The sequence below is a fragment of the Mesoplodon mirus genome, assembly GCF_964341445.2.
Source record: "Mesoplodon mirus genome assembly, chromosome: 8".
NCBI lineage: Eukaryota > Metazoa > Chordata > Mammalia > Artiodactyla > Ziphiidae > Mesoplodon > Mesoplodon mirus.
This window is the reverse complement of record NC_138984.1, coordinates 68267292-68294451: the sequence shown is the minus strand read 5'-3', so window position 1 is coordinate 68294451 and position 27160 is coordinate 68267292. Positions and strand designations below refer to the sequence as shown.

Below are 27160 nucleotides of genomic sequence, written 5' to 3'. Positions count from 1 at the left end.
GAAAATATTTGCAAACGAATCAATGGACAAAGGATTAATCTCCAAAATATATGAACAGCTCATGCAGCTCAATATTAAAAAAAAACCCAATATATTTTTAGTTTTTTGAGAAACCTTCATACTGTTTTCCACAGTGTCTGCACCAATTTACATTCCCACCAACAGTGTAGTAATATATATGCTTTTTATTGACACATTAAATAAAAAGATCTAGCAGTGGGTATAAAACTAGCTTAATTTCAAAGAAGTGATGAACATAAATATGCAAGATGTCTGCAACAACTGTAATAGAATATGAAAATATTTATGACTTCTATTGCTGATAAAATTCCATGTAGTGTTAATACTACCATCATCTGTTGCCTATAGTTATAGCTAAAAGAAATGCTATGTTTCAGTTAGAGGTTAATGAAAATAAAGATGTTTTTTCTATCTAAGTTCACTGATGCCAGGTTAAGAAATCCTGATTTAATGCAACCTGATTTTCCAAATGAATTTATTGCATTATCATTTTTCTGACTACTTAACTTATAGAAAATATCTATTATAGCTTGTGGAAGGAAATATAAGAATGAGTTATATATATCAAGACAATTTTTCTAAGAAGCTGAAAACACTATCTCCCTAGAAATATGTTAAGTATTTTTGTTGTCAGCCAGTAGATTGTCCTTGGGACTCAAATACTACCTTACTGGTATAGTAGCTCCTTGTTTTTTTGATCAGGCTCTGACAAGTAGTCACTTTTGGAAGAATGATAAAAGTGGTGGCATTGTAAAAAAGAGTTTCCCAAAAAGCCATAAAAACAAAAAGAATTGTTACTCTTACTTATGAGAAAAATTCTCTATCAGCCAATTTTTTTAATTTCAAAGAAGAAACATGAAAGCAGGATAAAATATCTTTTTTTTTTTACTTGAACTACAACACAAGAAGAGGGACTGAGGATAAGATAAGTAAGAGTAAAAATATATATATTTTTGGCTTAGAAACATGAGTATAGAATCATCTGAAAAAAGATCCCTTTTTGTTGTCCCAAGAAAACACGTGGATTCAGCATGTGGAAGTGTTCATCCTTTCTGTATGTTGCGCAATGGCTGTGAAGGCCCCTGCCCAATGAGATAGGAACAAACTATACTCTAACAGAGAATTATTCCCATACAAAGAGGTATAGGTAATCAAATCAGAGAATAAACACTTTGTATCAGGAGGCAGGCAGGAATTTCCTTAAAATGGTTTTTCATTGATGAAATCACATATTATTAGAGATTTCATAGGTCTTTAAAACAGCAAACATTGACTACCTTCAGGGACAAAGTGCTGGACTAGCCATTCTACACCAAAGTAAGGCAGTCCTGTGTCTTCCCCGAAATTTACACAAGATGCAGAATTATACACCATCTGTATACACCATGCTAAATCAAGATTTGACGTCAGGCTGTGGAGGTAATTTCTACACATATTTGACATTGTTTCATTTTCAGGCTATTTACAAGGCTGATCTTGAGTGGCTGAGAGGCATTGGGTGGGTGCCCATTGGCTCTGTGGAGGTCGAGAATGTGAAGAGAGCGGGAGAAATCCTGAGTGACAGGAAGTACCGCCAGCCCGCAGACCAGCTCAAGTTCACATGCATTCCAGACACCCCAGAGATTGTCCTGGCAAAGAATAATGCCCTGACCATGAGCAAGGTGAGTCTCCAGCTTTTGCCAGTTGCCTGTGTCATATCTTCCACAGACTGGGCTTATAAAGTGAGAAATGTCCTGGAGGATTTCCAGAGAAAGGAGAGGTGATGGGCCTAATTCTCATGCAGGCCTTCAACAGAGCATGTGCTTGAATCCTAGTTGGACCTGCATGCTTCTCTCAACCCTGTGTCCCCTCATTCTCTGTGTGGGTGAGGAACTACAGCCTAGGACAATTTCTCTGGAGTAAGGCATACACTCTTCTGAGCAGTGACCCAGAGACATCCACAAATGCACTACTTTTCTCTGCACATTCTGCTTGGCAGAGCAGACTCAAGGCATCAACATCTCTTTATCCATCCTGTAAAAAAAAAATACAGTCATTTTGCATTTTGTTCAGAAGTGTTGGAAACACAGTGTGCATAGCAGTGCCAGTGCACAACTCAAATTACTTGCTTCCAAAACCATAGGTGGTAGAAATCCCACTTTGGAAAGTGAGATATTATTGCTGCTTTCATTTTTATTGTACAAGATCGATGATCAATTTTTTCCTCCAGAGTGCTGGCAATCTGTTTATTGATACTCAGCTAATTTCTTTATCCAACAGGTAGGCCCTTAATATGCATGTCTGAGATTGAATTGAACTTTTCTGAATTCTCCCACACCTGCCTGAATGTCTTCCAAATATCTGGGTAGTGAGAATGAGGGCTCAGTGCAGAATATGAAATTGGCTCTCAGATAGCAAACTCCAACATTTGGGGTATTAAAACTCCAGAAACTCTATTCTATACCACACTCATCAACAGCAGTCACAGTGATCATAACAATAGGAAACATAAAATTTGTTGAGTGCCTACTATGACTCAAGCACTTTACATATGTTACAGCTAATCTCCAAAAAATACTCAATAAAGTAATACACCAATTTCACCTCAACTTAAAAAAAAAGAGGTAAGTATAAAGTTTAAAAAAATACTTAATGAGAAAGATATGATTATCCCCCTCCAAAAATCGAGGCATGTGAGGCTAAATTTATGTACCTTTCTCAAGATCACACAGCTTGGACATAGGGGAGTTGGGTTTGACATTGGGATTGATTCTGAAGTCTAGGGATTTCTACTATATCATAGTTCTATAGCCAAGCTCCATCCTTGAAGGTTCTGTGAATAAACTTGAGAGTCACTGGATGAAAAGAATCAATAATTGAGATCATGATGTTGCTTTACATTGGCTATGAAACGATCATATGTCTGTTTAAATATTGCCATGATTTACTCTCCCCATACCCTTTTGCTTCCCTCACCTCCACATAAGTTTTCAAAAGCTATTTTACAGTTAAATGAGTTAAATTTTATAATAACTGCAATGTATTGGCTTTAACAAAGGGTTTTACCTCACCTCCCCCATAGCATTTATATACAGAAGCCTGGGATACTGACAAAACCTCCATCCACATGACGCAGGACACCCCAGGAATCATGCTGGCCAAGAGCAATTCTGCCAATATCAGCCAAGTAAGAGATTTCCTGATTGTTAAGTCAGCCTTTAGTCTAGGAGTAATTAAAATACTTTTTCCATCTTACCACCTTCCTTACTGGAAGTGGCCTGTTAACTTTCTATAACTCTTTTCTTTTTCTGTTGTGTATTATCCTCCACCTAGAAACTTTACACCAAGGGATGGGATGAATCAAAGATGAAGGACTATGATCTGAGAGCTGATGCTATTCCCATCAAGAGTGCCAAGGCCTCGAGGGACATTGCCAGTGATGTAAGTGCTCTCTGTCTAACCCCTTGGTCTCACCTTGCTGAACAACCACAGTGCAGCTGGTGGTCCACACTTTGTAACTGCTTCCTCATTACCCCTCCAGTCATGCTTCTTACCTTCCAAGACCTTTCCCTTTGTTGTCTCAGAGAAGAAAAACACATTTTGAAATTGTAGTTAGAGTTGTTGCAGAAAAGTTTTCAGCAGTGAAGATATATGATTACACTACTGTTAACATTTATGACAGCATAAAACATTAGTTTAAAATTGTTCAGAGATGTCAGAATATTCAAAATATGAAATTCTTATCCATTTGCTTGTGGGTTTTCATGTTGTCTAATTGTCAGCACGCATATGGTTTTAAAACTGGGCTTTTAAACATATATTTCTTATGTTTTAGTACAAATACAAAGAAGCATATGAGAAACAGAAAGGCCACCACATTGGAGCCCGGAGCATTGAAGATGACCCCAAGATTATGTGTGCCATACATGCAGGGAAGATTCAAAGTGAAAGAGAGTATAAAAAGGATTTCCAGAAGTGGAAGACCAAGTTCAGTAGCCCAGTGGACATGTTAGGCATCTTGCTGGCCAAGAAATGTCAGATTCTGGTCAGTAACATTGATTATCGAAATTACCTGCGTCACTGGACGTGCTTACCTGATCAAAACGACATTATCCAAGCAAGGAAGGCCTATGAACTACAGAGTGATGTACGTAACATGAACTTTGGGAAAAGAGGAATGGGAGGACATAGATTTGTTAATTGTACAGACAGTGCCTCTGTGGACAGACCCATGGGTTGCTCACTGCACAACCTCAGGGGGAGCCAATCACATTGTTAAAACAAAACCCATATTTAGGAGTTATGTTATGGGAATCAAAGAACATAGATGAAGAACCCTACTTAGGTCATGTCCTCCCTGGCCTAGATTCCAGACTATTTTCTTCATGTCCTTAGTACTGTCTGGCAATGAAAATATATTTCAAACAAACATAAATTATCTGAACATTTAAAAAATAACTGCCACAGTTGTACTATATCCAAAACACTAAACAGAGTTTCATCCTATTACAGGATGAAAAGGAAATGAGATTTGACAAAATATCTTTAAATTGTTTTTCAGTTATATAATTTCTTTGAAATATCAAATAATTACCATGAAATTTAGCATTATTACCATTTTATCCTTATTCATGGCTAGCATAAAAAATTATGCTTTTACAAATTACTCTGTCATGGATTTTGAAACCCCTGATTCATGTGAAATCTCAGGTCCTACTTTTTTGGAACCACCATCTCCTGTGCTTATCAACCCCTTAACCCTGTGAACTTACTTTCCAATTAAGGGATGCTATGTCTAGCACTTGGAACAATATTTCTGTCTAATGTCTCTGTAGAATGTGTACAAAGCAGACCTGGAGTGGCTGCGTGGCATTGGCTGGATGCCAGAAGGCTCAGTAGAAATGACCAGGGTGAAGGGTGCTCAAGACTTGCTGAATGAAAGACTCTACAGGACACGCCCAGAAGCCTTGAAATTCACTTCCATAGTCGACACGCCAGAGGTTGTCATGGCAAAAGCCAATTCTCTGCAAATGAGTGAGGTAAGAAACATCCTACCGCCAGGCTCTCCTTTAGCAAGACTCTCTTCTCAGAAGATGCCACCCAAACGGAGCATCTGTGGATGAAACAGAGAAAGTAGATTGTTTCTCTTCAAAGACTTAAAGTGCTTGGAGCAACTCTAAGAATCTCTTAGTTTAGTTTAGTGAAGGCACATGCTAAGTAGAACTCTGACAAATGCCAACGCGCCTTTCCCCTACCTCACACACAGACTTGGAAGCACTAAAATGAAAAATGTCACTCCATTACAACTCAGGAAAGCAAATACTTATTACAAAACCTGTGGCATAATGCTACACGGTAAATGGTAGAACACTGTATCAGTCAGGGTTCTCCAGAGAAACAGAGCTAATAAGAGGTATGAGAGAGAGATTTATTTCATGGAATTGACTCACATGATTGTAGAGGCTGGCAAGTCCAAAGTTTGCAGGGTAGGCCAGCAGCCTCAAGACCCAGGCAGGAGTTGCAGTTCAAGCCCAAGGTAGTCTGCTGGCAGAATTACTCTTGCTCAGGGGAGGTCAGTCTTTTTTCTCTTAAGGCCTTCATCTAACTGAACAAGCCCCCACATCACAGAGCGTTATCTGCTTTACCCAAAGTCTACTGGTATAAATGTTAATCTGATCTAAAAAATACCTTCACAGAAACATGTAGAATAATGTTTGACCAAATACCTGGGTACGCTGGCCTAGCCAAGCTGACACAAAAAACTAACCACTGCAAACATATAACAAAACATTTTCCCAGGTTAAATAGTTGCTAAGGCTTAATGTTCAGATATCCATCTCTATTGCTGTATTAAAATAATATTTTCCTTCTCTCCACAGAAACTATATCAAGAAGCCTGGAATAAAGATAAAAGCAACATAAGCATTCCTTCTGACATGCCAGTCATACTGCAGGCCCAAATCAATTCCATGCAAATCAGCAATGTAAGAGGCATAAATATGAAGTGTAAATGTCTTTATGGGACAATATCTGTCAGCTTATGGGGTGTGTTATAATGGACAAATTACCTGCCTTAGAAATGTTTACAGCTTTGGGTGCTAGACACTTCCTCTTTGGCTACCATTCCCAATGCAGTATGAATGGAAATTCTCTTTCAAACATTAGTTTAGATACATATCTGGGCCCCTGCACTGCAAGAGGTGGGATACCTGAATCTCACTGGTGTCCTTCTTTCAACCTTGAAATCATTGTCCTATATCCAACGTCCACAGCTCAATTTCATTGTATATTAATTGAGAGTAATGAAATCCCTAGTAAAGTGCCTCTTACACAAGTAAGTATAAGAGATAACAGTCTCTATTGTCTTTATAGGTTCTTGGTTGATCCAGAACTTTCTTGTTCGACATTTCAAGGCCATAAGAAAAGTCAAACTTTTAATTATATGCAAAGTGTAGGATAGGTATGATATCTATGTCACATCCCTTTAGCGGGACCTTTGAAAAGTCAAAGGGCAACATTGGGAAAAAATCTTATCAAGTCTTATATGGTAACTTGATGAAGGTTCTCTAGGTTCACAGTTGATTCTTAGTTCCCATTACTGTATAGTGGGATATTTTCACATTGTCCTATATTGTGGTGAATGCAAATAATTCAAATATTAGTAGATTTAGATGTTTAGCTTTAAAATTGTAGTCACAAGTACCCTGCACTCCACAAAGTAAATAGGCAATAACCAAAAGGACTCAGAAGCGACTGTTTTTTCTTATGCTGCCTTCATTTACATTGTGCTTTGTGATTCATATCATGACTACTTTGAATATGTCTACTGATTTTCAATTCTTGTAAGCAAACCTGTGTTTTCCCTCAATAGAAACTCTACCAGAAAGACTGGGATGAGGCCAAGCAGAAAGGCTATGACTTGAGAGCAGATGCCATTGAAATCAAGCATGCCAAAGCCTCCAGAGAAATTGCCAGTGAGGTATAGCTCCTTCTATTTCCTTGTGGATTTTCTTCTCTATACAACAAATTGGGAGAATATTTTTCAAGAATTTTGATTTGGTTTGATTTTTTTTTATTCTATGCAAACAATTGCATTTGCCTTGTGCTAAAGACTTTATTTTAAAATATTAAAATGGGATGAAAAACACTGAGGTAAACATAGGTGAAGTATATGTGTAAATAACTTCTAAGCTGTTTCTAAGTAGAAGTAAAATATCATTGGGGCTTCCCTGGTGGCGCAGTGGTTGAGAGTCCGCCTGCCGATGCAGGGGACATGGGTTTGTGCCCCAGTCCGGGAAGATCCCACATGCCACGGAGCGGCTGGGCCCGTGAGCCATGGCCACTGAGCCTGTGCGTCCAGAGCCTATGCTCCGCAACGGGAGAGGCCACGGCAGTGAGAGGCCCGCGTACCGCAAAAAAAATCATGAAGATCTATACCAAATTCTTGGGAAAAATTCAGGAACCAATACAATGTGATTTTATCCTCCAAATCTTTAGGACATTCTCCATAAATATAAATCACAGATGAAAGTTTTATACAAGACTTAAGACCGAGATCACATTTTATATTACAAGATTTTATGCTGGAGGTGTATGTATACTCCTCTGAGTAACCCTTTGAAGTTCATTTAACAGTAGTTTTAAAACGTACCAGCAGTCAAAATAATTATTCTACCAAGGCCCCCCAGCTCCAAATCTTTAAGCTACCTTTGTTCCTTTTCTTCAAATTCTTCTCTAGTTTTTGTCTTAGTATCCAGCTGTCTCTTCCTTCTTACTTCTCATTTTTATCTCTAAAAAGGCATAGCCAATCCATAGTATCTGCCTTATTCCCAGCTCTCTCTCTCTCCCTTTTGTCCAAACTTTCCTATGTTATCCAAATATAGGAAAGAAACAGAAATGATCTTACTCTTGTCCTAAGACACTGAGAACAAGTGTGGAATAGGTGGAAACTCTTATCCACAGGCCTTTTTTTGTCATCTGCTGATTCAAACCAACAGCCTTGTCTTCCATTCCTGAAACATGCTCCTTTCTTGTCTGTCTCCAAAACCACACATATGATTTTTTCCTACCCGAAGTACCTTCAGTACCCTTGGGGACCATCTGACCTAATTTCCACTTGCCAGGCAACCTTAGGGGCAATGATTGTCCCCACTGTGCCTTACTTTTCCCATTTGAAATATGTGATAATACTAATATCCACATAATAGAGATGTTCTGAGGATTAAATGAGGTTATAATTGCCACGATTCAACTATTTTTAACCAAAAAATTCAGCAATTTCATATGAATCAACCTAATACATTTGAAGCACTCATAATAGTGTCTGACATAGTGATTGCTAGTAAATGTTAGCTATTATTTTTTTATTACTCTTGTTCACCATACTATTTCCCTCCTGATTTGTTCGTGTCCTCTGTGAAACTATCTAAAATAGCCCTAATTTCCTTAAAGTGAACTAAAATATATAATAACTACCAATTTGAGCCAATTTACATTAAGGCTAAAAAAATATTCCAAAACCATTTAATGAAAAGTCCTCTTCATACATTATGTCCATATGTCTTTTTATCTTATTTTTTTACAACTTTAGTACAAATACAAAGAAGGTTACCGTAAGCAACTGGGCCACCACGTGGGTTTCCGCAGCCTACAAGATGACCCCAAATTGGTATGGTGTATACATGCTTCCAAGATCCAGAGTGACAGAGAATACAAGAAAGCTTATAAGGAGTCTAAAGGAATCCACAGTACACCATTGGACATGATGTCCATTGTTCAGGCCAAGAAATGCCAGGTCCTGGTTAGTGACATTGATTATCGCAATTATCTGCACCAGTGGACGTGTCTGCCAGACCAGAATGATCTGATCCAGGCGAAGAAAGCCTACGAACTGCAGAGCGATGTGCGTATCCTGTCTCCAGACTCTTGAGGAGATGTGTGTCTATGTGTTTAAACACAGAATATTCCTTAAGGATGTAATTTAAACAGTAATCTTAATAGAATCTAACATATTCTGTATTTTTCTGTAGAGTTTTTCTGAATATTTTCTATCTTATAGAGGATTCCTTCTTATAAGGCCTTATTCATCAGATGAAAATCACTCTCTTATTCTATGTAACTAAGTAGAAAATTTCAATCCCAGTTGTCCTGATCCATTACATTTGCATGATCAGGTATCTAAATGTCAGAAACAGATGTAAGCATAAAAAAATGTTGGATTTCAAGTTTATCTGACACATATAGGAAAAATGTGTATATTTATATATATATTTAAATAATATGTTTAGAGAGAGAGAAAGAGGAGAGGTGTACATAGATGTAAGTATGTATTTTGCTTTTCATTATACATGCTTCTAAGAAACTTTTTCTCCCAAATTCCTACAGAAGTTATCCCCAGTGGCACATAAAAGGCAGATTTCAAGTAGTGAGCACAGAAGCTCAACCTTGCATAAAAACAAAATTATGTGCCATTGCTGCCTGTCATTCCACAAGTGCTAGTTGTTAGCCCTGCTCCAGTTCCTGTAGGATACTCTGAACTTCTCCCAGAGATGTGTGCCAGAGATGTAACACTCAAATATTAACATCTAATGTTGATCCTTGAGTTTCATGGGACTGGCCACCCAGCTGGTTTAAGTAGAGGTAGTGTGTGGTTTGCTGGCATCATGCTCTAGTAGGCAAATTGACTCTTCTGTACTCTGTGGTCCTCTCCTTCTTGTAGAACGTGTACAAATCAGACCTGGAATGGCTGAAGGGTATTGGATGGTTGCCAGAGGGTTCCGTGGAAGTGATGAGAGCAAAGAATGCCCAGAATCTCCTGAATGAAAAGTTGTATCGCACAAGGCCTGAGGCCCTCAAATTCACCAACATCGTTGATACCCCTGAAGTTATTATGGCAAAGATCAATGCTGTACAGATCAGTGAGGTAAGTCAATTGATGCTATGTTCAGACACATGGAAGAAGTCTCAATAAAAATTATAATTGTGAACTTTAAACTGCTAAAACCAGGATTAGAATCTTGAACATTCATGTATCCAGATAGAATTTCATATAGCCCATCAATCAACAGCATCCACATTTCATTTGTTTAGATAATTCTTTGGTCAATGTAAGTGTGGTAGGCATCTTCATGTTCCATATTCTCTGAAGTACACCTTGAACACATTTTGTAGACCTTGCCTGTAATACAGGTCCACCAGTTAATACAATGATCACAAAACCGCTACCTTTTTACTGCTATTCAATGGTGAAATAAGTTGAAAGGTCCAGGGGCAGCCCCAATATTAGACATTATGACAGTTATTTAGGCCAGGACTTGATTTTCAATGTGGATTATCATAGTCACCTGCAATGAGAGCTTACCTGCCAGATAATTACATGTGAATAAATAGAACAGGATCTATTTACTATCATGTTACTATCATGTTTCTGACTCGTTTTACATTTATATTATAGCACACATGAATGTATTCTTCTTGCTGAAGGCACTTTTGGCACCTTCTAAATAAAAATACAGATGAAAAAAAATGTAATCTCCATTTACATCTGAACACATCCAAAGAAAACCTTTAATTGTACCTATAATTTTATTCATGTGGTAATTGGCTTATTTACTCATCACCGATCCTTTGTTTTTCATTTTTACCAGCCACTGTATCGTGATGCCTGGGACAAAGAGAAGGCAAATGTGAATGTACCGGCTGACACTCCATTGATGCTGCAGTCCAAGATCAACGCCATGCATATCAGCAACGTAAGGCCCTGCACATCCACTTGCTTCACACAGTGTTCTCTGCCTCACCAAACCTCTTGTCAAAATGCTCCAGAGAGCATTTAGCAAAAGGCATTTCCCTAATATTCCTTTTACTTCTAGTCTTTAATGATAAGTGTCATTTGTGTGTGCTCGCACACCTACGTATGTGTTTATAATATAGAGACGTGTGTCCTTATCTTTGTTGGAAGGAAAAATGCGGTGGTTTATGCCAAACACACGACATCAAAACATATATATGCATGTATAGTAATACTTAGTTCTCTTTTTAGTGGCCTATCATTGATTTTTCCCTTTAAAAGCCAAACAATATGTATAATTTTTCTCATTTTCACATGATTTACTATCTTTTAAATTCCCTTCTTTAAAAAAAAGTTACTGGAAGAGAACTTTACTACATGTCATTAAAAATGTACTGGAGCTTAAATTCAGTATGAAACCAGTCTATTTTGTAAATCTTAAGGGGAGATTAATTTTTCAGTGTAACTGTTAACATATTCTTGAACATATCAGTAATGCTGACTCAGTAGCTCCCTCTTCATATTGACTGTGGCACTGCAATCTCCGTTTGCAGAAACAGTATCAGCAAGCTTGGGAAGATGTCAAGATAACCGGCTATGACCTGAGGGCAGATGCCATCGGGATCCAGCATGCCAAGGCTTCCAGGGATATTGCCAGTGATGTGAGAGCTCCTCCTTGCCCGGGGTTAACAAACACTAATTCATAGACACTCAGAGAGTTAATACTTTACTAATCTTTAATTTAATTCCCCAGGAATTATATCTACTAGAATGAAGGGCATTGTTACTAGTGTCTTGCTTTAAAATCCCCAATTCAAGAACAACTTTGACAACAATTTGATGACCCACTTAACTTCTCTGCTTGGTTCTGCTGTCCGTATGTTTTAAGCACAGATTTTTATTTTCTTTTCAATATCTTCTCAATATTGGTTAATGCATAAACACTTACAGAGATCCAGTGGGTACAAAGAACTACTGTTTGCTGAAGTGAAGCATGGATAGGTGGTTCCTGTGATAATTTTATGCAGTACATGGACAAGCATTTTTAAAATAGTTACATTGGTTTTAATGTGTGCTAGAAAAATACTGATTTTTTTCCCATTTAAATAAGATTATAAATTTTAAAATCAAAATATTAAATAAGTTTAAACTTTAAAATATATTTATTTAGACAAAGAATCAAGTTGACAAAGTAACGTATGAAGTACAGGCGGTGCTTTGTGGCAAAACATGTGAGAATGGCAAACAGTGACTGAAGTCTGGGAAACAGTGGGCAGCCCTATATTGGAATCCAGAAGCACAATTCTTGCCTTTGAGGTGTTCACAATGTTTTCATGCTTACAGAAGACAAACCAATGTATCAAGAAGTATAAAACTTATAGTATGAATTCAAAGAAAAACAGTGCCCCAAAAAGGGTAATGTAAGGGAGATGGAGTTATTTGAGTAGGCTGTCTAGAAAAAGTGAGTTTGGAGAAACAATTCTTCTTTCTTCTGTTCACATCCACCAGTACCTATACAAAACTGCTTACGAGAAACAGAAGGGTCATTACATTGGGTGTCGCAATGCCAAGGAAGACCCTAAACTGGTCTGGGCAGCAAATGTGTTGAAGATGCAGAATGACAGGCTGTACAAAAAGGCCTACAATGACCACAAGGCCAAGATCACCATCCCGGCAGACATGGTGTCCATCAATGCTGCCAAAGAAGGCCAGGCATTAGCAAGCGATGTGGACTATCGCCACTACCTACACCACTGGTCTTGCTTTCCTGACCAGAATGACGTGATCCAAGCCAGGAAAGCCTATGACCTGCAGAGTGATGTAAGTTGTTGCTTGTGGTGCCTGAGGGGTGAGCTATTGCCCAGGAAGACAGCCTTCCACAGCTTTGCCCCGTTACTCCTGCCAGTGCTGAGGAAAATGCAATTCTCCCTGTCTAAGCACTTACTTCCCTTTAGTACTTTACCAAGTTTATTAATGACAAGCCTTAATGCTGGGCTTATTCAGAAGGTTTTCATCTTCATTGCTAGTGGTGCTACTAGAATTTCTCTATAGATTTGTTAATGTGTGCACTGTTTGTAGTTTATTAAACATAGGCATCTTCATGGTTCTTCAACTGAATGACAGGGGCTGTCTTCCTTGAAATTAATTTGAAAGGTTAGCAGCATGCTCCAAACTCACTAGTTGCCCTTAACTTGGTATTCTTCACAACATTTTTTAATTAATTTACCTAAAGTATTTTTAGATTTACTGATCTTTTTGCTGACTTAATCTTTTGAAAATGATGAATTCCGTCAGGATGTTTGTTTCTTGTACAGAATTAATACCTCTTTTAATTATCTGAAATTGGTTGCCTTAAGCTTCAGGAGATGCTTTCTCATAATGAATGAGTTTGTTATAGGAAAGTATATCCATCATTTGAAATGAATTGCCAACTGGTGGATTTGGTCCCATTTCTAGATAAATTCAGTCTCTTCATTATCCTGAACCACATTAGTATATTAAGGAATGCATATCAATCAAGTTCTTAAAGAATGAGGAAGGGAAACTTCAAAACCTGTATGTAATCCTCTTCAAGAATCCCTTCTTCCAAATTTTGGGTATCCACAATACTTTACACACTAAAACATATAACATTCTTCATTAAGGTAGAAATTTCCCTGCATTTTCACTCCTCTTACTCTTTATTTTAGTTTGATATTTGTATCCTATTAAACAGTTATTAAAATACCATTTCTGAAGAACACAGTGGTTTTTTTTATGAAATTAATAGTTGGTGTTTCACACAGAGCAGTTATATCTGGTTAACCACTTAACATATACCTGACAAAACAGGTTTAGATAGCCAAGAAAATGCAAATTCCAATTCAAAGGGAAGTGCTATCTTGGAAAAAGAAAACTCACTTGAGATCAAAATTGTGGAAGTAGGGATTACATTCTTAATTATCCCTTTAAAAGTAATTATTAAACACACCAGGTGCCAGGTCTTGTGCTAAGCACCAAAGGTACAATGGGGAATAAAGAACAAGACAAATTTCCTGACTTTAGGGAGTTCATACTGATAAAAAGGAACAGATGTTAACTAGAGAATATCCATAAAAATGGGATGGCTGAGAAAGAATGATCATGGCTCTATGAAAAATGAGGTGGGGAAAGCTTCTCTGGGAAAGCACCGATTTAGGGGTAAGAAGGGAGAGCATAAGTTTGTTCCATGAGGAGGACACAGGGTGCATTCCTGCAGAATGACCAATGTATGCAAAAGGGGTGGTATGCAACCCACAAACTGAAAGGCCAGTGTGGTCAGAACACATGGGTAAAAGGGAAGGACATATAAAATGAGGCTGGAAGAATAGGTAGGGACTGATGCTAGACCATCATCACCTTCTAATCTATGTTAAGATTTTGATCTTTATCCTGAGACCAGTGAGAAACCATAGATTGGGGGGATGTTGTGACATCAAATCTGAATGGTGAATTTTGTAAAGATCACTCTGGCCGTTGTGTGGAGAACTTGCTGGAGAGCCTATTATTATTGCTTTAAAAGTCCACCTTGGCTAGTGTGATGATTACCAAAATATTCAAAAATCTTCCACACATCCCCTAAGCAAAGCACTCCTTCGGCATCCTTCTGCTTTCTAGACTATGCATAGGCACCCCAACACAGAGCCCCTGCCACGGAAAACAAAGTAGGACAAAACAGTGCTATGCATATGAGGAATTATTTTTGTCAGGCCCATGCTCGGCTTTATCATTTTTTGTGGAAGAGAAAATGCAACATGAAAAACTGCTTCCTTACTTTACCACGATTTAAAAAAAAACAAAACCCTGCCTCTCCTAACTTTGTTTTCTTTCCCCAGGCCATCTATAAGGCTGACTTGGAGTGGCTGCGTGGCATCGGCTGGGTGCCCGAAGGGTCTCCTGAAGTACTGAGAGTGAAAAATGCCCAGCATATCCTACAAGACAGTGTCTATCGGACACCTGTGGTGAAACTCAAGTACACAAGTATCGTTGACACACCTGAAGTTGTCCTTGCTAAATCAAATGCTGAAAATATTAGTATTGTAAGTCACATTTTTCTTCTATATTAAAATTAAGTTCATGTTATAGAAAATGATAAATAACCTGGTAATCCATTTGTAAGATAATAATATTGATGATAACAAAGATTTTAATAAGTAATATTGACACAGTTGTTTTATTATTGCTTACTAATTTTAAACCAAAGCTCAAAGTATGAATAAAAGGTATTAATACAGATTTCATATCAAATTTGAGTAACTTATGTGAAAAGATTCTGGAAACTTTTACCTTAGTATGAAAAGATTTTGGATCAGAAAAATCGAAAGTTGTGCACTGCAACTAGCAAAATTACAAATTGTGAAGTAATTTTGTTATCATTGGTTCTTTCCGTAGCCAAAGTACAGAGAAGCTTGGGACATGGATAAAACTTCAATCCACATAATGCCAGATACTCCAGAAATTAATCTCGCTAGAGCCAACACTCTTAATATGAGCAATGTAAGTACTGCAACAGACTCCCTTTTTGTTTGGAAAGTCACCCAATTGGTATGAAGATATCACTAGGGAACCCTTCATAGCCAAGGAAGAGAAGATTGAGTGGGTAAGGAGGCCCTTGACCAGGAGTGAGGAGAGGGGCAGACCCCTGGCTCTCAGTCACTGGGCAAGGCCAGTTATGGTGAAGCAATGTCAACATGACAGAAGAGAGAAGGGAACAAGGACAAGAAAGATAATGAAAGAGGAATGAAGAGACACACAAAGAAGAAAGGGGAATTAACAACAGATTCAGACGAGCACAAAATAATTATGAGAGTTCTTTTCACAACTTTATACAAATTAATTTTAAAACCCAGGTCTAGGGCTTCCCTGGTAGCGCAGTGGTTGAGAGTCCGCCTGCCATTGCAGGGGACACAGGTTCTTGCCCCGGTCCGGGAAGATCCCACATGCTGCAGAGCGGCTAGGCCCGTGAGCCATGGCTGTTGAGCCTGCGCGTCCGGAGCTTGTGCTCCGCAACGGGAGAGGCCACAACAGTGAGAGGCCCACATACCGCGAAAAAAAAAAAAAAAAACCAGATCTATAGGGGGCTTTTAAGGAAGTTATAAGTTACCAGAAAAAGAATAAAAACACATTGTAAGAAATTAATATGTTATTAAAGACTGTCCTTCCTCCTCTCTTATATCAGGGTCACCCAGAATGATTTCATAGGGGAATTCTTTCCAAACTTCAAAAAATAAACAAACTGACAGAGAGCCTAATGAAACAAGGAAAGCCATCACCATTATCAAAACTTGTCAAAGATAGTTCCGTGAATGAAAACTGTAGACCAATAATAATGGGGAAAATCTTAAATGAAATATTAACAAATCAAATTCAGTAACACATGAATATGATATGATACAAACAACTAGGGTTCATTCAGGAATGCCAGAAGTGTTCTGTATTCAGAAACCTAATAATGTGATAAAACAAAAGAGAAAAATCGTATGCTCATTTTATTAGATTTAAAAAGACATGTGGCGGGGAGGGGGAAGGGTAAGCTGGGACCAAGTGAGAGAATGACATGGACTAATGTACACTACCAAATGTAAAATAGATAGCTAGTGGGAAGCAGCCGCATAACACAGGGAGATCAGCTCAGTGCTTTGTGACCCACCTAGAGGGGTGGGATAGGGAGGATGGGAAGGAGACGCAAGAGGAAGCGGATATGGGGATATATGTATACATATAGCTGATTCACTTTGTTATACAGCAGAAACTAACACATCATTGTAAAGCAGTTATACTCCAATAAAGATGTTTAAAAAAAAAAAAAGACGTGTGGGACTTCTCTGGTGGGGTACGAACCGGTGTTCCCTGCATCAGCAGGCGGATTCTTAACCACTGCGCCACCAGGAAAGCCCTAAGCACTTGTTTATCAAATATGAAAAGGCCATGGAACTGTCAATGATTGAAATTCACTTCTCCTTTCTGCACTGTTCAAGCTCCCATAGTGATAGGTATGATTTCTGATTTATACATTTAAATTACTCTTATTTCTGAGTCTTTCTGACATCGTCAGTACAGAAGGTATCCACTTAAATGTGAATATATTTTTAGAAGGCTATCTGTAAATCAGTCACTACTTTAACTGACTTCTCTTTACAAACAAAACAGTGCTGCACTTAGAAAATAGCCGTTACATCCAATGGTGCTTCAGAAAGAAAATCTAACATTCCCAAACAATATGCATCATCAATCGTATTAGAAGATCTAAGAAACCATACAGAGAGGAAAAAAACTCAAATGTAAAATGTTTATAATTCTGAAGATTAAAAATGGAATTAATTAAAGAGAATTATTAAACTAGAGAAATTCAATACTAGCCTGCCAATGTCTGAACTTAAACATATCCCAGTGCTACTAATACACCAATACAAGAAGCAGATAAACCCTTTTACATAAACCATGAAAAACTACATCAAAGCTATAATTCAAAGAAAAAGAAAAGAAAGAACTCTTGTCCAGCCCAGATCTTTGGATTCCAGACATGGTTTTGTTCTCCAGTAAATTGGTACAGAATGATTCTTTCACCTATTCTCTTTTTTTTAAACTGTTTCTGGGACTTCAAAAACTGCACCCCTCTGATATTAATTCTACTTGAACCCTTGGAGTCATTAGTAGGTTTGAATCTGGAACAATACCTCATTTTTCCTCCTCTTCAGAAAATTTACCGCGAAGGTTGGGATGAGATGAAGATGAGCTGTGATGTACGGCTGGACGCCATCCCCATCCAGGCTGCCAAGGCCTCCAGGGAGATCGCCAGTGATGTGAGTGTGGCCTTGTTTAACTCCTCAGTTTTTCAGACAAATGCCCTAGGTGCATTGAGAGTTCATGCTGTGATCCATCTGCTTTGTTTTTCTGTCTCCAGTATAAATACAAGCTTGACCATGAGAAGCAGAAGGGACACTACGTGGGTACCCTCACAGCAAGGGATGACAACAAGATCCGCTGGGCCCTCATAGCTGGCAAGATTCAGAATGAAAGAGAGTACCGGCTGCAGTGGGCCAAATGGAAGTCTAAGTTCCAGAGCCCTCCGGATATGCTTTCCATCACGCACTCTAAACATTGCCAGGCTCTGGTCAGCGACATTGATTATCGCAATTACCTGCACCAATGGATGTGCATGCCTGACCAGCACGACGTGATTCAGGCCAGGAAAGCCTACGATCTGCAAAGCGATGTGAGTGGGCTGCATTTTAGCCTGAGCTCTTGCATCATTTTCCCATGACTCCCAGAAAGTTTATGTCATTAAATCCTTGCATCATCACTTCACATCTTTATATAGCGAAGAATTTGGTTTTGGTTAGAACTTATAGTATGGTATCAAAATCACCAGAGCCATGAAGGATCTGGACTTTGTATCAAGAAATAAGTGGTAGTGTGAATATAGTTCTTAACTGTTTCCGGTTAAAGACAGCTACTCTGAAAATATTATTTTAATAGAATTTAAGTAGCAACAGAGGTTTAAATTGTAACTAAAATATCAGCAGTCCATGGTCAGGATGTAGTCACAGATATGCTATTTTAGTTGACACAGTATTTTTAAATTTTGTATTAACTTGCCAAGGTTTTTAAATCAGGGAATTTTGTGTACAAATCTAGGGGTTCCCATTTTTATTGAAAAAAAATCAGAGGATGCAGCTCCAGACATGCATTAGCCCTTGGCAACAATAACCTGGAGCTGAATTGAGGCTAACCCCCTTTAAATAGCAAATATGTCCCCAGCTGGTTTGTCATACCACCTGGCCTCATAGTTAATTTACTTATGTTACTTGTCTGGCTGCTTGAGTATGTCATTCTTAAATTGCATTTCTCCATCAGACCAATGGATAGAATAAATATGACCAGGGTCGCTGACTTCTTCCTGGTCTTATTTTCACAGGCTATTTACAAGGCTGACTTGGAATGGTTACGTGGGATCGGCTGGATACCAGATGATTCTGTTTCTTTCAATCATGCCAAGCACGCTGCAGATATCTTCAGTGAGGTATTCCAGGATCTTATCCTGCCATTCAGCACATTTCCTAAGAGACTGAACAAAAAATATACGAGCCAAAATGCAGTCATTCCCTATCATCAGTTTTAACAATTTCAATTGCTGTCATTTAAGCCAACGTACATTTTTCCAAAATAATCCTGTACTGTCCCTTTCACATTATGGAATCACATCCATCTACACTCAACAATGCTTAGAATTGTATAAATAGAAAACTTCTTTGTCAGCAATAGCAATACACTTGAGAGAAGTTTGTCCAGTTGAAAAAAAACATGCACTGAGTTCACATAATGACACATTACATGGCTTTGGGAGCTAACCAAACCTGCTACTTCAAAATCTGTGGAAGGTGTAAGAAGTCAACCCATTTGTTAAAAAATAAAATGCTAAGAAGAAAGCCAAATTGCCAGGAAGATGCCATTGACATACGGCATTCTATGCCTCTAGTAGAGAAGGGTCCTTAAATGCAGCATATCTTTATCAACTCACACAGGACCAGAGACTACAGCTATCTAAAAGATATTTTCTTTCCCATAGAAAAAATATCGCACAAAAATAGAAACTCTCAACTTTACTCCCGTGGATGACAGAGTTGATTACGTGACAGCAAAACAAAGTGGTAAAATCCTAAATGATGTAAGTACATGACTGTCATTCTAAAATTGCTCTCTTGGGAAGATACCATTTCCAAAGCTTTTCCACTTACTTACACTTAGCGTGCAGTCATTTTCTGAGATACAGATTGTAAACGTTGAGATGAATGATGCTAGCATTTGCTTGGACAACATTATGTTTTCTTAATATTAAAGAACTTACCAACTTTCTTCTCATTTCTAGATTAAATACCGGAAAGATTGGAATGACACCAAATCAAAGTACACCCTCACAGAAACCCCTCAGCTGCACGCTGCCCAGGAGGCAGCCCGAATACTGGACCAGGTATGGATTTTACCTGGATGCCTGGCACTTTGTATGGGGACAGAGGACCATAACATAACAATAGGAGACTTATCCCTCCATTCTGACTCCTTGGTTTAACCCTTTGTCATGGCTCTCTGTCTTTTAGTATCTCTACAAGGAAAGCTGGGAGAAACAAAAAGCCACCAGTTACATTTTGCCTCCGGATGCTGTGCCGTTTGTTCATGCCCATCACTCTCGTGATGTTCAGAGCGAGGTAATTTATTCTGATATGAGTGTGCTTTGCAAAGGCTGGACCTTCCCTGTGCAAGAACCCATTTATGCTAAGGCATGTAGCGTAATGGAGAGTTCCTTGTTGGCTGGCAGGCCTGGCCAGGCTTGGGGATGTTCAGAGTACCTGCTCCCTTCTGGTCCTTTTCCCATGGACTTTTGGCATTCTTCATCTTTTTCTTCTTGGCTTTAAAAACTATCATTTGAAGTCTTTGTTTTTTCTTCTATTCCCTGCTTCCCTAAAATCTCTAAGCTTTCAAATACAATATTGCCAGAATTAGAAAATAAGTGTATATTTTTATATTTTTAAATTGATATTTCTTCGTATCTATTTATTTCAATGTTTCTGTTTTGTTTTTTAGCAAAGTGATAAAAATAGTAGATTTTATTTAAAAACTATAGCAAAAGGGGAAAAGCAACCTCATTACAGAACTGGGCTCAAGTCCAAATACAGAATGGACAATTGAAGATTTATAGCCAAGGAACAGTGAGGGGGCCAGTGGACGGAAAGTTACTAAGAGGAGATATCAAGGATAGGGGGATTCCTGCTAAACTTTGCTAAAATTTAACAGAATTTTTGCTAAAACTGGGCTATGCAGCCCCAGCAAAGAGAGAGACCAAAGTGGAGTCCTCATCAAGAAGAGAGCCCAGGGGAGCCTGACTGAAGTTTGATTATTGAGAGAGTCTGTCAGTACTTACGTAGTTCTCCTTAAATAATTACATCTACTGAGCGAAATAATGATTATTTTATTTCTATTATTTTATACAAAAGATTTATATATAATCTTGCAATTATTTCGTGCAATCTTGTTGCTCTTTCCCTTTTACTTTTTTAAAAAAATATCTTCATTGGAGTATAATTGCTTTACAATGTTGTGTTAGTTTCTGCAGTACAACAAAGTGAATCAGCTATATGTATACACATATCCCCCTATCCCCTTCCTCTTGAGCCTCCCTCCCACCCTATTTCAATGTTTTTTTGATATTTATTCTTGGGGGAGTAACACAAAAAGCTGGGGGACTGAGTTTGCTGATGTTTCAAGCCCCCTTTGCCTTGTGTGCTTGTCAAAGCTGATGGGATCTCTATTCCTCTTCCCACCAGCTGAAATACAAAGCTGACCATGTCAAGCAGAAAGGTCATTATGTTGGTGTCCCGACAATGAGAGATGATCCTAAACTGGTTTGGTTCGAGCACGCAGGCCAGATTCAGAATGACAGACTATACAAACAGCACTATCATAAAACAAAGGCCAACATCAATATACCTCCTGATATGGTCTCAGTGTTGGTGGCCAAGGAGGGGCAGGCCCTTGTCAGTGATACTGATTACCGCAATTACCTGCACCAATGGACGTGTCACCCTGACCAAAATGATGTTATTCAGGCAAGGAAGGCCTATGACCTACAAAGCGATGTAAGTGATTTTTGTTTCTTAATTATCTAGAAATGTATGGTCTACTCTGAGAATCATAAGCAGCATTCTAGAACCACCAGTCTATGACACTTGGGACCATAAATACTTAGTTTGCTCTCAGAAGGTAATTAAGACTGGATATGAAGTAGAGAAAGGTTGGGAGCAGTGACGGACAGCTTTGCCTACTGACTGTGCATTTCTGAATAACTTTCAAAGTCAATTTTTAAAAAATCTGCTTTTGTACCATCTCTGCCATCAACAGCTCCTCACATTTGCATGGAAAATTATCAACTGATTTAAAATAATAATTGGCTGGGGCGGGAGCTGAGATGGAGTTGGGATTTTGGCTATATTAGATGATAGTATAGTCAGGGACCTGGGAATGCCTCCTTCTTGCTTTGCTAAGCATCTCCTTCCTCATGGCATTTATGAAGGAGTTGCTTACAAGGAATCAAAGCAAAGAGGACACAATGTACTGATGAGCTGCATGAGGCCCAGAATCCCTTATGCAGAGTTTAAAGCTGGGATGGAGAATATATCTCAGGCCACCTCCCACTGAAGGCTGAATCAAGATCTCTACCTGCCACCAGCAGTCTTTAGGGAACCGAAACACAATGCATCGATGTGATGCTCAGGTGTGCCGAGGAGCTAACCCTACCTGGGTCTTCTGATCATTACCAAAACAGAAACAGGATGTCAAAGACTGCCTACAGCACAGGTGGTGAACTTGAACATCCCACCTCACTGGTTGCTGCAGGAGGATGACCACTGTGGAACTTCAATCAGATTAGCAACTCCTCTTCATTTGGTGTGGGATGGCCTGAGAGAATTCAGGAAGTGAGGGGGAAGGGTAGAGATGGGCTGGAGGGATGCTTCCCCCAACCCTACAGTACATGAGCATTTACTTGTGTGATTTCCTTTACTTAGTCTAAATGCCCCCATGTATTTCTATGTAACTATAACTTCCTTGGTAAAACCTTCTCTTATGCTCACAGATGAAAACAGTGGTCCCTTACCCTCAACTCCCACAGCATCTGCATGGTCTTCCTCTCATAGCCCTTAACCACTTTGCACTTTATAAGTAACTTCTCTTTAAACTTAGAGGCCTTCCTTATACTTATCCCTCAAATAACCTTCCATAGTTCTTCATTTATAGTAACAGGCTCAAGAAATGTTGCTCAGGTGTACAGATGAAATCATGATTGAATCAATGAGACAACAGCCACTAGAGAGAAAACCCTAAAAAGCTTCTGAAAACATTGTTTCTAACCTGCTGCTTGTCATCCTGTGCCTGAGTCATTTATACCTGCATCATGTCTCCCTTCCTGCTCTCAGAATGTCTACAAAGCTGACCTGGAGTGGCTTCGAGGCATTGGTTGGATCCCCCTGGATTCTGTAGACCATGTGAGGGTTACCAAGAACCAGGAAATGGTGAATCAGGTAAGCAAAGCAAGTTCTTCTTACATAAGGCCTGGCCTCCTTACCTGCCATGTGGGGATATGTACCTATCCCCATGTGGGGGGGGGGGGCGGAGGGGACACCTGTCTTAATTGTCTCTATTTCTTTGCAGAGAAACTATAAGAAAGATGCTCTTGCCAACTATCCTAACTTTACAAGCGTGGTGGATCCTCCAGAGATTGTTCTGGCCAAGATTAACTCAGTCAATCAAAGTGATGTAAGTTTGCTTTGTGTATAATGAGATACACAAACTGGAGACTTAGTTGTCTGTAGTTGAACAGGCTTGTGTAAGTCCAGATAACTGCTTGTGAGACGATAGGGAGTAAATTATAAGAAAATCTTTGTGGGAGAATGTCTTAAAAGTCACTAGTAGGTGGTATACTGTACCCACTTTTAGATAATATCTAAATTATTATCCAAAACTTTCCATTATATTAGTTATAATGTAAATTATATATCATGTAGTGAAATTTAACCAGTTGGTTAATCTCTAAATGTAGACTAATTATTATCTTGCTAGGTAGATCTTGTGAAACTTTAAATATACATTTAGAATAATCAAAGGTTTTGTTTTGTTTTCTTCCCTCAGGTAAAATATAAAGAAACATTTAATAAATTAGTAAAGGGCAAGTATATCTTTTCTCCAGATACACCATATATCACCCATTCCAAAGACATGGGAAAACTCTACAGTACCGTAAGTTCCATTTTATGTGATATACAACTCAGTTCCGAATTTTAAGCTCTTGTCAGTATTCACATTCTTGGCTGATTTTGTGAGCAACTGAACTTATAAAGAGATCTATTGTTTTTGTTGTATTTAGTCTTGTTTATTAGAAGTAGCATATTATTCAGGGCAAATAGTGTTTATCCAGCTGGTGTTGTTTGAGCCCCTGTGATGTGCCAGGCCCTATGAGAGGCACTGAGGAGCTAAAGATCAATGAGACAAACCCTCCAGGAGCCCCTGTAAGTGAGGGAGACATTCAAATAAAGAGAGAGACAATAACCTAACAAGAGCTACGTCACTTCCGGGCGCACGTAGGACCAAGCAACTACCAACAGAGAGAAGAGAGGAAAGGCTGGTCCCTCTTTAGCAATCATGTACATATATCTCCAGCCAACAAGTGGAGGACTTGCCCTCCAAATTTTAATTCAGCTAATCTAAAGGTGATGTGTGTGTAGCGTATATGTGTATATGCCGAATGGGAAGCCATCTTTGGTGATTCTCTCTCTGTGTGCAAATTTGTTTTCACTTTTATTAGAACTGTAAATACAGTTAAACTCTGTTATAAACTCTGTTATAAAATGCCTCGGGGTCTGTAGATTTAATTTGCAACAAGCCCAAAGACTCTGCCCTGTTCTTAGGTACGCACACTAACAGCTGTTAATGAAGATTTAAGCCTTGCCTTTAAACATGGGTATTTTACCTTGATTTTACCATTTTCTTTCGAGTGGCATCTGAAAGAAGTTGAATGCAAACTTTTGTTGATACACCTTTCTTTGTTCTAGATACTGTATAAAGGAGCATGGGAGGGAAACAAGGCCTATGGCTACACCTTGGACGAACGCTATATTCCCATTGTTGGAGCCAAGCATGCTGACTTTGTGAACAGTGAGGTTAGTAGGACTTTTTCCTTTCGTAAGGTTGAGAGTCTTTCCAGTCACAAAGGGCTGGTTAGAAAGTCCCAGTGATTTTCAATGTTGCACCTATTTCACAGCTTAAATACAAAGAGACCTATGAGAAGCTGAAGGGTCACTACCTGGCTGGAAAAGAAATCAGTGAGTTCCCCAACGTGGTTCACTGTCTGGATTTCCAAAAGATGAGGAGTGCGGTAAGCAAAGTTCACTGTAACAGAGGATCTGCACACTTAAGTGTAATAATAGTCTGCCTATTTATAATCTGCTCTTTGGTTCAAGATTAGCTGGGGGGGGGTGGGATGGTGAGGAATGAGCCAGTCTTGAGACTGTCCCCCGCCCCTGCCAGTTAGCCCTGTGCACCTCTGATGGCTGTGAGTTTTCACCCTTTCTCTCCCGCCTCCTCCAAACACAGTGAGGGCTCTGTATTTGGGAAAAGGAGAAAACAAAGTCACTCTTTACCCTGTGTTATAAAAGGATGGGAAATTTTTAAAGAAGAAGAGTATATTAAAGTGTCATTTTTTAACCTTAGTCTATTCTAAAGGTATTGATCTATGTTGAAAATAAGACTATAAAAGAGATTGATGAGAATAATTTACATTTAATTCCTTTCTTATTTTTGTCTTTAAAAATATATTATTCTTTAGTTGAACTACAGAAGACATTATGAGGACACCAAAGCAAATATTCATATACCCAATGATATGATGAATCACGTGCTGGCTAAAAGGTGCCAGTACATCCTCAGTGACCTGGAGTACCGACACTACTTCCACCAGTGGACGTCTCTTCCAGAAGAACCCAATGTTATGCGGGTCCAAAACGCTCAGGAGATGTTGAGTGATGTATGATGTCCTTTCTGCAGGTTGACTAAGTTACAGACTTCACCCAGCCCTGCCTGGGGCCCCATGTTCTAATTGTCCCTGTATTCCTAAACCCTGCTGCTTTTCAATACAAAGTGGCATGAGTAACCTTTTTTTGGTGTAAGGATCCCCTTGGAGCAATGAGGCACCTATGTTAAATATTTTATCTGTTCAACACTAGACTAAAACTTAGCTGTTGCTCTCTTCCTAAACTTCTTTAGACCAGAGCATTAAAGACCTTCCAGGTGTTGAGAAACCCACCCTATGACTGCTAAGTACTAAGCACAGCCAAGGGCTGATAGGAAATTATCAAATGCTCGATTGTAAATTCAGTTAGTACCTGTCACCTTTCACAGTTTCTTCTTTCTTGCAGAATGTGTATAAAAGTGACTTGAATTGGCTGAAAGGCATTGGATGCTACGTTTGGGATACACCCCAGATCCTCCAGGCCAAGAAATCATATGACCTCCAGAGTCAGGTGAGCCATCTTCTTAGAGGGACTAGCTCACTGTGGATTGATGAGCTCCATGGTGCTCCCAGTGGAGTGATAGCAAGGCTGTCCCTGTGCCGCAGAGAAAGCAGCTTTGACAGTGCATGATCTAAGGGAACCAAAGGCCCCTGCCCAATAAAACCTCTCTGCTGGCCTGTTCTGGTGCTGGCCTTCCTCAGTTTGAGTCTCTCCTGTGATTTAAGACTATAGACATTTACAGCAGAAAGTTATCTGGGAGGTGTTTGAGAGTGAACTACTCTCAAGCATCTACACCTTAGTTGATCAGGTTAACTGGCAGGGAGTAGAACGTACATGCATACTTTGACCATAAATAGTTAAGTCTTGAAGTAAAAAGTAGACATTTGGGAAATTTCCCAGCAGAAATTCAGCTTGGATAGGGCAGACTAATGGAATGTTGAAATTGAGGGGCTGCTGTCAGGGATGGAGTATAGGCATGGAAAAAACAACACAAGGAAGAAGTGACGTGGCAAAGATCTAGACTCCACTCTTGGTCAAGAGAAACTGTTAGTTTTGACAGCCATGCAAAGTCTCAAACTGTACAATGTATCCTCTGTTAGGATTAAAGCAGAAACCCAGAAATAAAGGTACATCTAAGTAGGCACAAACTGCTAAAGCTGATGGAAGACCTGCATTTTACCATTTTCAGTGACTTTTCTTTTTCTTCACAGATACAATACACGGCAGCAGGTAAAGAAAATCTAAAAAATTATAACCTGGTCACAGATACACCGCTTTACGTGACTGCTCTTCAAAGCGGCATTAATGCCAGTGAGGTGTGTCTTCCTTATACTTCTCTCCCAGGACAAGCCGTTATTGTCTTTTCATATTGTCAAACAATAGAAAAGAATAACCCATCCTTTTTGTCTGTAGGTGAAATATAAAGAAAATTATCATCAGATTAAAGACAAATATACGACAGTTCTAGAAACGGTGGATTATGACCGAACCAAGAATCTGAAGGATCTGTATAGCAGTGTGAGTTGAGTTCTCTCTCTTTTCTCTGTATTTGAGTTACCTTTTTCACCTTTATAGACAATAAGAGATGAAAAGGGACAGACAACCTTACCCCCAAAGGTCTTTCCAATCTTTTACCTGGACCTTTAAATTCCTACTTTATCTTGTAAGTCCTCATGGTTACAAGTAAATCAGCCCCGATTTGAATATTGTTCTATTTCATGCAGTTGACACAAATTCACCAACTCCTTCCTTATTGCAGACAGGTACTGTTGAAGCTCTTCTTTGTTGACCCTAG

At 39.0% G+C, this 27160-nt stretch overlaps 1 protein-coding gene across 1 annotated transcript in view; it reads left to right on the top strand.

Moving 5' to 3' along the window:
- Nucleotides 1-27160, top strand: part of NEB (nebulin) — a 264486-nt gene that overhangs the window by 169541 nt on the left and 67785 nt on the right. Inside the window, exons 81-110 of the mRNA XM_082630423.1 lie at nucleotides 1479-1682; nucleotides 3083-3187; nucleotides 3334-3441; nucleotides 3836-4147; nucleotides 4836-5039; nucleotides 5880-5984; nucleotides 6872-6979; nucleotides 8591-8902; nucleotides 9719-9922; nucleotides 10647-10751; nucleotides 11344-11451; nucleotides 12299-12610; nucleotides 14644-14847; nucleotides 15200-15304; nucleotides 17506-17610; nucleotides 17712-18023; nucleotides 18726-18830; nucleotides 19377-19475; nucleotides 19677-19778; nucleotides 19906-20013; nucleotides 21130-21441; nucleotides 22777-22881; nucleotides 23012-23116; nucleotides 23489-23596; nucleotides 24409-24516; nucleotides 24618-24731; nucleotides 25182-25379; nucleotides 25771-25875; nucleotides 26577-26681; nucleotides 26779-26883. Of these exons, the coding sequence (XP_082486549.1) occupies nucleotides 1479-1682; nucleotides 3083-3187; nucleotides 3334-3441; nucleotides 3836-4147; nucleotides 4836-5039; nucleotides 5880-5984; nucleotides 6872-6979; nucleotides 8591-8902; nucleotides 9719-9922; nucleotides 10647-10751; nucleotides 11344-11451; nucleotides 12299-12610; nucleotides 14644-14847; nucleotides 15200-15304; nucleotides 17506-17610; nucleotides 17712-18023; nucleotides 18726-18830; nucleotides 19377-19475; nucleotides 19677-19778; nucleotides 19906-20013; nucleotides 21130-21441; nucleotides 22777-22881; nucleotides 23012-23116; nucleotides 23489-23596; nucleotides 24409-24516; nucleotides 24618-24731; nucleotides 25182-25379; nucleotides 25771-25875; nucleotides 26577-26681; nucleotides 26779-26883 (4692 nt within the window). The remainder of the gene's footprint in view (nucleotides 1-1478; nucleotides 1683-3082; nucleotides 3188-3333; nucleotides 3442-3835; nucleotides 4148-4835; nucleotides 5040-5879; nucleotides 5985-6871; nucleotides 6980-8590; nucleotides 8903-9718; nucleotides 9923-10646; nucleotides 10752-11343; nucleotides 11452-12298; nucleotides 12611-14643; nucleotides 14848-15199; nucleotides 15305-17505; nucleotides 17611-17711; nucleotides 18024-18725; nucleotides 18831-19376; nucleotides 19476-19676; nucleotides 19779-19905; nucleotides 20014-21129; nucleotides 21442-22776; nucleotides 22882-23011; nucleotides 23117-23488; nucleotides 23597-24408; nucleotides 24517-24617; nucleotides 24732-25181; nucleotides 25380-25770; nucleotides 25876-26576; nucleotides 26682-26778; nucleotides 26884-27160) is intronic.